The sequence below is a fragment of the Manis pentadactyla genome, chromosome 8, assembly GCF_030020395.1.
Source record: "Manis pentadactyla isolate mManPen7 chromosome 8, mManPen7.hap1, whole genome shotgun sequence".
NCBI lineage: Eukaryota > Metazoa > Chordata > Mammalia > Pholidota > Manidae > Manis > Manis pentadactyla.
This window is the reverse complement of record NC_080026.1, coordinates 75,102,101-75,114,711: the sequence shown is the minus strand read 5'-3', so window position 1 is coordinate 75,114,711 and position 12,611 is coordinate 75,102,101. Positions and strand designations below refer to the sequence as shown.

The 12,611-nt window shown below is 38.1% G+C and overlaps 1 protein-coding gene across 3 annotated transcripts in view; it reads right to left on the bottom strand.

The window, feature by feature from the left end:
• Window positions 1-12,611, bottom strand: part of PRKG1 (protein kinase cGMP-dependent 1) — a 1,239,474-nt gene that overhangs the window by 140,371 nt on the left and 1,086,492 nt on the right. For 2 of the 3 annotated variants that reach the window (XM_036924011.2, XM_036924010.2), the window contains exon 8: window positions 6,425-6,490. In XM_036924011.2, the coding sequence (XP_036779906.1) occupies window positions 6,425-6,490 (66 nt within the window). Of the gene's footprint in view, window positions 1-6,424; window positions 6,491-11,077; window positions 11,249-12,611 lie in introns of those variants that run through there. The other variant, XM_036924012.2, reaches the window with a different exon arrangement.

The window sequence follows — 12,611 nt, the reverse complement described above, 5'->3', positions numbered from 1 at the left end:
GGCTTTGTAGTAGAGCTTGAAGTTGGGGAGCGAGATCCCGCCCACTTTATTCTTCCTTTTCAGGATTGCTTTAGGTATTTGGGGTCTTTGGTATTTCCATATGAATTTTTGAACTATTTGTTCCAGTTCATTGAAGAATGCTGTTGGTAGTTTGATAGGGATTGCATCAAATCTGTATATTGCTTTGGGCAGGATGGCCATTTTGACGATATTAATTCTTCCTAGCCAGGAGCATGGGATGAGTTTCCATTTCTTAGTGACCTCTTTAATTTCTCTTAAGAGTTCCTTATAGTTTTCAGGGTACAAGTCTTTCACTTCCTTGGTTAGGTTTATTCCTAGGTATTTTATTCTTTTTGATGCTATTGTGAATGGAATTGTCTTCCTGATTTCTCTTTCTATTAGTTTATTGTTAGTGTATAGGAAAGCCACAGGTTTCTGTGTGTTAATTTTGTATCCTGCAACTTTACTGAATTCTGATATTAGCTGTAGTAGTTTCGGAGTGTAGTCTTTAGGGTTTTTTATGTACAATATCATGTCATCTGCAAACAGGGACAGTTTCACTTCTTCTTTACCAATCTGGATTCCTTGTATTTCTTTGTTTTGTCTAATTGCCATGGCTAGGACCTCCAGTACTATGCTGAATAACAGTGGGGACAGTGGGCATCCCTGTCTTGTTCCTGATCGCAGAGGAAGAGCTATAAGCTTCTCACTGTTCAGTATGATGTTGGCTGTGGGTTTATCATATATGGCCTTTATTATGTTGAGGTATTTGCCTTCTATACCCATTTTATTGAGAGTTTTTATCATGAATGGATGTTGAATTTTATCAAATGCTTTTTCAGCATCTATGGAGATGATCATGTGGTTTTTGTCTTTCTTTTTGTTGATGTGGTGGATGATGTTGATGGATTTTCGAATGTTGTACCACCCTTGCATCCCTGGGATGAATCCCACTTGGTCATGGTGTATGAACCTTTTGATGTATTTTTGAATTCGGTTTGCTAATATTTTGTTGAGTATTTTTGCATCTATGTTCATCAGAGATATTGGTCTGTAGTTTTCTTTTTTGGTGGGGTCTTTGCCTGGTTTTGGTATTAGGGTGATGTTGGCTTCATAGAATGAGTTTGGGAGTATTCCCTCCTCTTCTATTTTTTGGAAAACTTTAAGGAGAATGGGTATTATTTCTTCCCTGTATGTCTGATAAAATTCCGAGGTAAATCCATCTGGCCCGGGGGTTTTGTTCTTTGGTAGTTTTTTGATTACCGCTTCAATTTCATTGCTGGTAATTGGTCTGTTTAGATTTTATGTTTCTTTTTGGGTCAGTCTTGGAAGGTTGTATTTTTCTAGGAAGTTGTCCATTTCTCTTAGGTTTCCCAGCTTGTTAGCAAAGAGGTTTTCATAGTACTCTCTAATAATTCTTTGTATATCTGTGGAGTTTGTCATGATTTTTCCTTTCGTGTTTCTGATTCTGTTGATTTGTGTTGACTCTCTTTTCCTCTTAATAAGTCTGGCTAGAGGCTTATCTATTTTTTTATTTTCTCGAAGAACCAGCTCTTGGTTTCATTGATTTTTGCTATTGTTTTATTCTTCTCAATTTTATTTATTTCTTCTGTGATCTTTATTATGTCCCTCCTTCTGCTGACCTTAGGCCTCATTTGTTCTTCTTTTTCCAATTTCGATAATTGTGACATTAGACCATTCATTTGGGATTGTTCTTCCTTCTTTAAATATGCCCGGATTGCTATATACTGTCCTCTTAAGACTGCTTTTGCTGTATCCCACAGTAGTTGGGGCTTTGTGTTGTTGTTGTCATTTGTTTCCATATAGTTGGGGCTTTGTGTTGTTGTTGTCATTTGTTTCCATATATTGCTGGATCTCCATTTTGATTTGGTCATTGATCCGTTGATTATTTAGGAGCATGTTGTCAAGCCTCCATGTGTTTGTGAGCCTCTTTGCTTTCTTTGTACAATTTATTTCTAGTTTTATACCTTTGTGGTCTGAAAAGTTGGTTGGTAGGATTTCAATCTTTTGGAATTTACTGAGGCTCTTTTTGTGGCCTAGTATGTGGTCTATTCTGGAGAATGTTCCATGTGCACTTGAGAAGAATGTGTATCCTGTTGCTTCTGGATGTAGAGTTCTGTAGATGTCTATTAGGCCCATGTGTTCTAGTGTGTTGTTCAGTGCCTCTGTGTCCTTACTTATTTTCTGTCTGGTGGATCTGTCCTTTGGAGTCAGTGGTGTGTTAAAGTCTCTCAAAATGAATGCATTGCATTCTATTTCCTCCTTTAATTCTGTTAGTATTTGTTTCACATATGTTGGTGCTCCTGTATTGGGTGCATATATATTTATAATGGTCATATCCTCTTGTTGGACTGAGCCCTTTATCATTATGTAATGTCCTTCTTTGTCTTTTGTTACTTTCTTTATTTTGAAGTCTATTTTGTCTGATACTAGTATTGCAACACCTGCTTTTTTCTCTGTTGTTTGCATGAAATATCTTTTTCCATCTCTTGACTTTAAGTCTGTGCATGTCTTTGGGTTTGAGGTGAGTCTCTTGTAAGCAGCATATGGATGGGTCTTGCTCTTTTATCTATTCTATTACTCTGTGTCTTTTGATTGGTGCATTCAGTCCATTTACATTAGGGTGATTATTGAAAGGTATGTACTTATTGCCATTGCAGGCTTTAAGTTTGTGATTACCAAAGGTTCAAGGTTAGCTTCTTTACTATCTTACTGTCTAACTTAACTCGCTTATTGAGCTATTATAAACACGGTCTGATGATTCTTTATTTCTCTCCCTTCTTATTCCTTCTCCTCCCTTCTTCATATGTTGGGTGTTTTGTTCTGTGCTCTTTTTAGGAGTGCACGCATCTAGAGCAGTCCCTGTAAGATGCCTTGTAGAGGTGGTTTGTGGGAGGCAAATTCCCTCAACTTTTGCTTGTCTGGGAATTGCTTAGTACCTCCATATTTAAATAATAATCGTGCTGGATACAGTATTCTTGGTTCGAGGCCCTTCAGTTTCATTGCATTAAGTATATCATGCCATTCTCTTCTGGCCTGTAGGGTTTCTGTTGAGAAGTCTGATGATAGCCTGATGGGTTTTCCTTTGTAGGTGACCTTTTTTTCTCTCTGGCTGCCTTTAATACTTTATCCTTGTCTTTGATCTTTGCCATTTTAATTATTATGTGTCTTGGTGTTGCCCTCCTTGGATCCCTTGTCATGGGAGTTCTGTGTACCTCTGTGGTCTGAGAGGCCATTTCCACCCCTATTTTGGGGAAGTTTTCAGCAATTATTTCTTCAAAGACACTTTCTATCCCTTTTTCTCTCTTCTTCTTCTTCTGGTACCCCTATAATGTGGATATTGTTCCGTTTTGATTGGTCACTCAGCTCTCTTAGAATTCTTTCATTCCTGGAGATCCTTTTATCTCTCTCTGCATCAGCTTCTCTGCGTTCCTGTTCTCTGTTTTCTAGTCCATTAATGGTCTCTTGCATCTCATCCATTCTGTTTTGAAGTCCTTCTAGAGCTTGTTTTATTTCTGTATTCTCCCTCCTCAGTTCTTGCATATTTCTCTGCAAGTCCATCAGCATGGTTATGACTTTTGTTCTGAATTCTTTTTCAGGAAGACTGGTTAAATCTATCTCCCCAGGTTCCTTCTCAGGGGAAGAGGTAGAAGATGTAGAAGCTGTCTCGGTTAGTCTTGTCTGGATCAAATTTTTTTGCCTTTTCATGTTGATAGGTGCAGTGGAGTGCTATTGACACGTCTATCAGCTGGGAGCGTCAAGCCTCTTTCCACTTGGCTCCTGGCCTTTCTTTACTGGGACAACTGCGACCCCTAGTGTCTTGTTTTGGGCAATTGCGTGTAGACTGGGTCTCTGTATCTTGCCCGGACAGTATGGAGGAAGCTCCCTTGCTGTGGGCATGGCCAGCCTCAGGCTGCTGCTCTGCTATGGCAGGGCCCTGGAGGGGTAATAGACGGGGGGCTGTTTGGGTATTTACCTCTGTGAGGGGTCTCAGAGCTGTTGCCCAGGGGGTTAGTGCTCCCGGAGTTCCCTGGAATTTCCAGCTGCTGGACTGTGACCCGGGATGCTTCCGTCCAGCTGTGGGGTCCCTGTCCCTTTAAGACTTCCTAAAAGCACTCGCTTTTCTTTGTCACAGGCTGGCTTTTGGGACCCACTCACAGGTCCTACTGTCCTGCTTCTCTAGTTTCCAGCACCCCACGCATGCACTGTGTCTGCGCTCTGGTGTGGATGGCTGGGGCTGGGTGTTTAGCCGTCCTGGGCTCCCTCTCCCTCCTGCTCCGATTCCTCTCCTCCCACTGGGAGCTGGGGTGAAGGGCGCTCGGGTCCTGCCGGGCTGCAGCTTGTATCTTACCCCCTTTGCGAGGTGCTGGGTTCTCGCAGGTGTGGATGTAGTCTGGCTGTTGTCCTGTGTCTTCTGGTCCCTGTTTTAGGATTAGTTGTATTTGTTGTATTTTCAAAAATATATGTTTTTGGGAGGAGATTCCCACTGTCCTACTCATGCCGCCATCTTGGCTCCACCCCTCCAGGGCATCTATTCTTGAGTGTACAACTTGAATGTCAAGTTCATCATATTTTTTAATGGAATACCATTGTGCTTCTCAAACAAATTCCTCTTCTAAACTCCTTCTAGATCTTTTCAAGCCTGGTTACACCCCTAATTCCTCCCTTGCTCTTCACATTCAGTCAAGTGCTATGCTCTCTGGTTTTACCTCTTCATTATTATGCATTCCTCCTATAAATAGTCTTATGATCACCCCTTGGATTTCTAGTCTACTAACCAGATGATCTGCCTCCAACCTCTAATTCATCTTTATAGCATCCTCAGATTAATCTACCAAATACACTGTTATGGTGGCACTATTTTGCCACACAAAATTGTCAGTTATCCTTATCCCAACATTCAGTGTTGGTGAACCATCTCCAACATATCTATGAAGTTTGTGACAACACCCTCTCCAACCACCTTTACACAGCCTCACTCTAGATGGTTGAGATGGCTCATGGCTTCCTCTTGAGTACTGCATATACTCTGCACTCAGTTTATATGGCCTCTGCTGTACTTATGGAGTCACATAATGTTACCATTTCTTTCATGAAGACTTCCCTAATTCTCCTCAGGAGGCACTCCCTTTTCTGAACTCCCATAAGTGTATACACTGGACCCTGAGTATATCCTCCCTTGCATAACAGTTATTTGTGTATTGCACCCAATCTTCTCTGTGAGAAGCTAGCCCCCAAAACCAGGATTCTGCTGCTTCTTTGATTCTTCTCACAGCAGTAGCATAATGCTTTGTACATGGTATATTCACAATAAAATGTTAGTCAAATGAAAGAATGAATGGGTTATTGTTGTTTTGGGGATCCAGAAAAAGACTATTTCAGAGATATCCATGGAGATAGCTATCATTCTGCAGCTGTGCCACTGATCTGGTTCTAGAGATCTTAGCACAGAGGGGCCTCCGAAAGTGTGATCTGGAAATCAGCAGGAATCCCTCTCCACCTGGAGCCCCCTGAGCTCAACATTCAGTGCCATCATTCTGAACTGCTCATGTCTGGCCCCTCAGTCTCACCCCACACTGATGCTCACAGCCTATCTGAGCTCTAAGGGCTCCACTAGAATGGGTGTCTTACAGTTCTGCTTCACTCAGGCATTTGGATTTTCTGATAAACTTATCCATATACACTGCAGTGAGAAGTCTGGAGGACTGCTTCCAGACAGTGTGCATGCATTTTACCCAGACCCTTGGAGAGTCAACAATCTGCTATTTGTAATCCAACCTATAAAGAATTCAGATAATGAGACTAACAAGCCAGATAGGAGGCATCGTTGAACAAACCTTTCATGACCTTAAATATATGCCTATACCTAGAACTGATACTTTCTTAAAAAATGTTTTCTTTAATGCTAACCTCTGAAGATGGAAGAATAGAGGAAATAACTAAAACATGCTTGAGGAAAAGGCCACGTCCTAATAGTAGTATTATTACATAAAATTATATATTAGCATATTAAATGTATATTATTATAAAAATGTTCACAAATAGCATTAGTTGAGTGCCTCCTGAGTTAAAAAATAAAAATAACATGTGGACACATGCTTCCCTCATGTGTTCTCATTAATCCTCACAATATCCCTATGTTGTTGCATTGTCCCAGTGTAAAAATGAGCTGAGGTGGTGTTCATAGTGATTAAAACTCTTGTTGAAGATTATAAAGCAAAAATGGCAGAGCCGGCCACTTCCAAGGATAATAGGGAATGAGAATCAAATATATATAGAACTCCTTTTAAAATGAAAGGATATAAAACAAATATTAATAGCTCTATAAAATTATGTAATTCCAGGAACTTACATACGTCACCGACACAAGTGTGTAATATGCATAATAAACGAATGTACTTACTCTCGGTCGATCACAAGGCAGGTCACAGCTTCTGCTGCAATTACGTTTGCTGTCCTCACATCTTCCCTGTGTAAAAAATGAAAGACATTGAAGTAAAATAACCTGTTAATTTCAAAGAAAAGTGTTCAATGTGATTAATTCAGGATGCGTATTAAATTATGTATACCCTTGTGATATGCACTTACAGCTTTAAACTGTGCTTATGTTTCAAAATTCTTTGTCCTGAGGAACCACCTTATTCCTGTCATTAATCATGCAAATCTTATAGTTCTAATCCAGTAGTTACAATTTTCAAAGTTAAAGTTTCATTTACACAAGTGAAACAAAATTTTATATCATCATTCTGTGTTCTCTTTGGGAATTAACTATAGATTGATAAAGAGAGTAATGAACATGAATAGATGAAAGTTCTTAAAGGACCTGAAACTGTATTTCTAGAAACTGAGTATCTAATCCATTTATGTATGAATTTGAACAGTATAATCTTGAGAACAATGCATCTCTTTTCATTATCTCTTTACTTTAGAGGCCTTGTTTTTATGTAGTTAAACTTTTGGTAACTTTCAATACAGTTATTTATTTATACTAGAGCTCATGGTTCTTCAAGAGTATTTGACAAATCTCAATCACTCTTACTGAAATATGTATACACTATCTTTTTAGAAGCATCAAGTTTGTCACTGTAGGAAGATCTATCAACCTCTTAAACCTTTAAAAATCTTCCCTAATATCTTTTGTCTTACTCAAGGAACCAAACGTGGATTTGGTAAATTACCATTCACATTTCATTTTGAGCTACTGAAAGTTTAATAGTACCACTGTCATGGAAACATAAAATTGTACTTGAAAATATACTCCTTTTTTCTAGAAAATTAAAATTCCTAAGTTAATATCATTAATGAAAATACATGTTAGAAATATATTACTGAGATATGTACATAGAAAATAGCATAGTGCTAATAATACATTCTAAAAATTATAATAAAAACATATGTGTTAATAACAGGCTTTTAAAGTCCTGTAAATAAATATGTTTCCAGTAAATTTTTTTTTTCAGAATTCACTAAATTCTCACACATACTTCTGAACTTTGTATTTTTTCCACTGGTCTTTCTTTCTTTTTCTGTTGCTGTACACATCATGCGGTTAAGATTACAGTTGCTTTATAATAACTATTAATATTTGGTATTTGGTAAATCAAGTTTCCCCTTATTAAGATTATTTTTCAGAACTATTTTGATGATATTCTTAAGCATTTATATATAGATACACTCTAACATCATTTTTCTACTTCTCAGAAACCCATTATTGGGATTCTAGGAGAGTTGTATTACATTTATTCATTGATCACAAGAGAGACTTTCTGATTATATTAATTTCCCATACAAGAACCTGGCATGACCCTCCAATGTTCAGATCTGGATTTGTATCTTTAAATAAGATTTCTTTAGCTTTTTCCCTTGGACCTGACACATACACACAAAAGTACTATTAGGTGTTTTGTATCAGCAGTTTCTCTTACGAGTGGCATTCCATTTCCATTTCCGGTTCTCAATGGTTATTGCTATTAAATAACAAAAAGCTATTGATTATTGCATATTTTAATTCAATTATAATATTAAATTCTCTTCTGACTCTAAAATTTTTATTAGACCCTCAACTCCCAGTATGATTTTTCCTAGTACCTCCCTCACATTCTCTTCCTTCCAGCCAAACTGGCCTCCCAGATTAAGGACTGAACACATCATCTCCCTCCTGCCATCAGTCCTTCCGAACATGCCTTCCCTAAGCCCAGGAAGTTCCTCTCCAGCTCCTCAACCCATTCACCTCTGCTTATCCTTTAGGTCTCGGTCCAAGCACCACTTCCTCAGGGATACCATCCCGATTTAATGAAAACTTGGTCAGGTTCCCTGTGTATCTACATGTTCATCCCTATATCCTTCTCTATCCAAGCACCCATCAGTTTGTAACTTACACATTTACTTGTGTGATCGCTTGGTTAATGACTCTATCTCCCTCCCACTAAACCAGACGAAGGCAGGTTCCATGGCTAGTTCTACTCCCCATTTTATCCTGAACGCTGGGCACACAGGAGGTGCTTAGTAAGGGTGGTACAAGAATGGCAGAGGCATCAGAGTCTGAAGATCTTGGGTGTACAGCAGAGTTCAGGCCTGGGACACCCACTCGCTTGGCTTTATAAGACAAGCCATAAGCTCTAGGAGAGCCTACTTTCCACATCTATGAAAATGGGAATGATAAGAGTGCTTGCTCACGTGTGGTATTACATGTGATGCACTTGTAAGTATACTGTCATGCCGGGCACCAAGAGAGCTGTGTGTTCCGTTTATTACTTCCAGTTCTCTTGATCACCAGCACAGCCATGCCTGTGTTTGTGGAGGTGCTCTCTGGTGTTTTATGAAACCCTCCTACCCAAGGAAAAAGTGTGGATTTTATTTTTGCTCCACTGAAGACAATATATTTTCAGTTCATTATCACTTTCTGAGTAGGGATTTTTGATAAAGTAGACACAATGGGCAGAAAACATCAGTAATGTCCATCCGGTCTTCCATAAATTGTGTGAATGACTTGTTATTAGGAGGTACTCATAGCACTGTGTGTTGCTACAAATTGCTGCCAGACTAAAATGCTAAAAAACAGAAACTCTATCACAGCTTTATAGAAGACATATTAAACCTGACTTTTCCTAAAACATATTTCCATCCTGACAATTAAAAAATTGCCCACAAAAATTTAAAAAAAAACATATACAAAATGATGCTTTATTTTGTATATATTTTATGTGCATATGAATTTCTTAAAATGCTTTCATCACAAATTTCCAATATTTTAAATTGTTGTATTGTCTAGCCTAAATTGGATGTATTCTGAAACATACATGACATTTTTCTTATAAGAATATATATAGATGTTTTAAAATTCAGATGGGGAAAAAAATCAAAGATCAGAAGGGTGACATAGTCAGTGGAAATTGAAAATATTTTATTTTAGAAAGGAAAATTGTTAAGTTATGGGCTACAATCAGGCTTATTACCCAGTAAAGTGACATATATCCCAACAGAAAAGATACATAACATGGGAGAAAAACAAAATATTAAGCATTAGATTATATTTCCCATTTCTTGAGCATCTAGTATATAATCAGGAGCTATATTAAACAAATCACATAAATCTCATTTAGTGCATATAACAGAGGGTGGGTAATTTATCTTAAATGTACATATGAGGACAGAGGTTAGGTAATACACCCAGAGCCAGAAATAACTAACAAGTTGCAGCCCTGGAATTTGAACACAGATTTGACTGGCTCCAATGCTCACTGTTTATACACTCTGCTATCAGATTTTAAAGTTGGCAACAATTCAAAATTCATTCTAGTGCAAAATAACCTCTGAGCAGCAGGTAGCCAAAATGTCTGCTATAAAAATATATCTATTTGTTAAAAAAAAAAAACAGCATTAAAGTGTTTATGGGTACCCAACTGCAAAGCTAATCCAATAAACAATTTTGATTCTCAAATTTGTAGAATTCCTGTCCAGGGCTATGTTCTAGCCCTTCTGTGTTGCTTTATAACAATATTACTTAACACTAGGAAATTACTCAATGCTGACTTCATTGAATGCCAGACTCATGTTGCCATTATGCTGTCATTGTATTTACTATTAAGGTACTTAATACCGTTATGTCTGTCTAAGCAGGTGTCTAGAAATGTCGTCTCTGTGTACTCAAAAAGCCTGCTCCTGTGAAAAACAAAATGCTATCTGACCTACTACTGACCTATATTAATCCCTTGTTTTAGAAGATATGACAGAAACTTCAAATGAGAGAATATCATTCATATAAGCTTACAATGCTGTGACTTACTGAATGCTTATTTCCTGTATAGGCCCAAGCAAATATTTGGACTGAGATATGGAATATTACATACTTATATAATATAGAGGCCCTAATAGCCTCATGTTTTTATCAAACTTTCTCTATCTATACGTAGCTATTACAATACTGGTTTCACATAGAACATCTACCAAGTTAGCAAGACTTTCATGTAATACTGAGTTGGATGTGGAAAAAGAAGGTGAGGAAGAGTGATATTTTTAAAAAGTGAGTTTTCTTTCATTTTTACCTTTAGCAGGTCAGGGTAACTGATAATTTCTAATAGAAGAATATGTGAGATTTTGAAAAAAACATTGACCATGGGAGAACTTTATAACTAGAATTGTAAGGTCATGTACAATATACTTAATTAAGAACTTTCACTAAATACATATTGCCTCTGAACACTCAGCACACTTCAGAATAAGTAAATGCACATGTTTCTATGTAACAGTCCAGGTCTAACATGCTCATTATTTCTGAAATTAAAATCACATATTCATCCATTTCTGTACCTGTGTATTAGTTGATTTCACCATAGCTAATAAACATGTACTACTCCAGAAGTAGGTACTGTTTGCCAGATTAACAGATATTTTACAAGTTTGCTATTGATTAATGAATAATTACACTCACAGCAATGTAGTTTAGCAGTGTTCTCTTTTTAAGGATTTTTGAAGGAGTTAGAAATTTCTTTCAATGAAATCCTAGAGCACAAAAAAGATCCAAAAAATTCACCAATACAGTTTTCTGTGCACTGACTCTGATAGTCTTTGAACTTCATCGCTGGAATCTTCATCATCACTGTATCCCAGAGTAGAGTCACTGTCAGTATCTGAATAATCCATAGCAAGAGTTTACATTGACTCTTCTCACTATGAAGCAACTCTGTTGTGTCTCATGGCTGCTTGAGGAGTCTATAGCAGGTTGGTGTCTCAGGGGAACAAACACGGAGGGTTTGTGGCCAAGGTAGGACATAGTTCATGCAAAGTAGCTGTCAAATAGGGGTTCTCCCTTTGCAGCTCTACAGCCACGTGACTGCTATCAACAGAGTCCTCGTGTCCCCTCAGTGCCAGCCTCCGTGGAAACTGACACTCCTCCAGTTGCTTAGGAGCTCACAGCGATCCATGGGTCAGAGCCCTTCATTCTCAGTCAAGTGCAACAGTTTAATGCCCACAGTTAGCTAGGCTTACACAGTACAAAATAAATCCTTTTCATCTCAAAATCAAAGGCAGTCTTACCACAAGGAAGATATTCAAAATTGATAGGATGAGACAAAGAGCCACTTAAAATGAAATTATACTTTGAAACAATTATGAACTAGAATTGCAGAGCTTGTGGCCAATTCAACTGTGCTATTTGAAGTTTAGTCCCCGGGTAGGTAAGTGTTCTTTAAAAAAAGCTGTGTCAGGCCATCCACTGACTCTATTTCCTATTTAGTCATGAAGTAATTCCAACATGATCTTTACCTCCCACCCTCTAACAGAAGACATATACTAAGTGTAAAATGAATTAACACTTGCAAATAAATACATGTCTCCTAACCAAGCTTGGCACAAAGCAAGCAACTGATAAATGTGAACTATCATCATCACCATCACAGTCAGTGTCACGTTAGGGCCCTCTGACATCTAAGAAGCACGTGGCCCTTTCAAATATACATTTCCTCTTGAAACCTCCTTCCCTAAGCTTCTTTAATAAAAGTCTCCCAGTTCTTTTCTGACACTGCCTTCACAATTACCTTCCTGAATCCAATTCCCTAGTTCACTGAAATATAAGTGTTTCTCCAAAATTCTGTTTTTGGCCTTCTTTGCTCTGTCTTCATCTACTGGTGAATCGCATATAATCCTATGACAGCAAGTATTAGTTTTATACTAACAATTTCCAAAGCTTCCTTTCTAACTCTTGCTTCTCTCCTACCAGAAACACCTGTCTGGAAGTTCCACTGCAACCTATAACTCAAACCTAACCCATTTTTGCTTAACCTGCAAACTGTTGTTTTCCTGGGGGTTCCAATCTTGGTAAATGACATCACCATTCTTCTTGGATTCACCTAGGCTCAAAAGGTTACATTAATTTTTCACTCTCCTCTCTCCATCACTGCATATGTTTGATCATACTGGGTCTGTCTTTGTTTTATCTCTTATATCCATGCTTCCTTTGCATTCCCATAGTCACTTTCCCACTTTGGATTCAGACCCTGGAATGCTAAGCTGGCCTCTTAACCATCTATCTCCCTGTCTCCATTCTCTCCCTCTTCTAATCCATAACACACTTTGCTGCACATATTCAAATG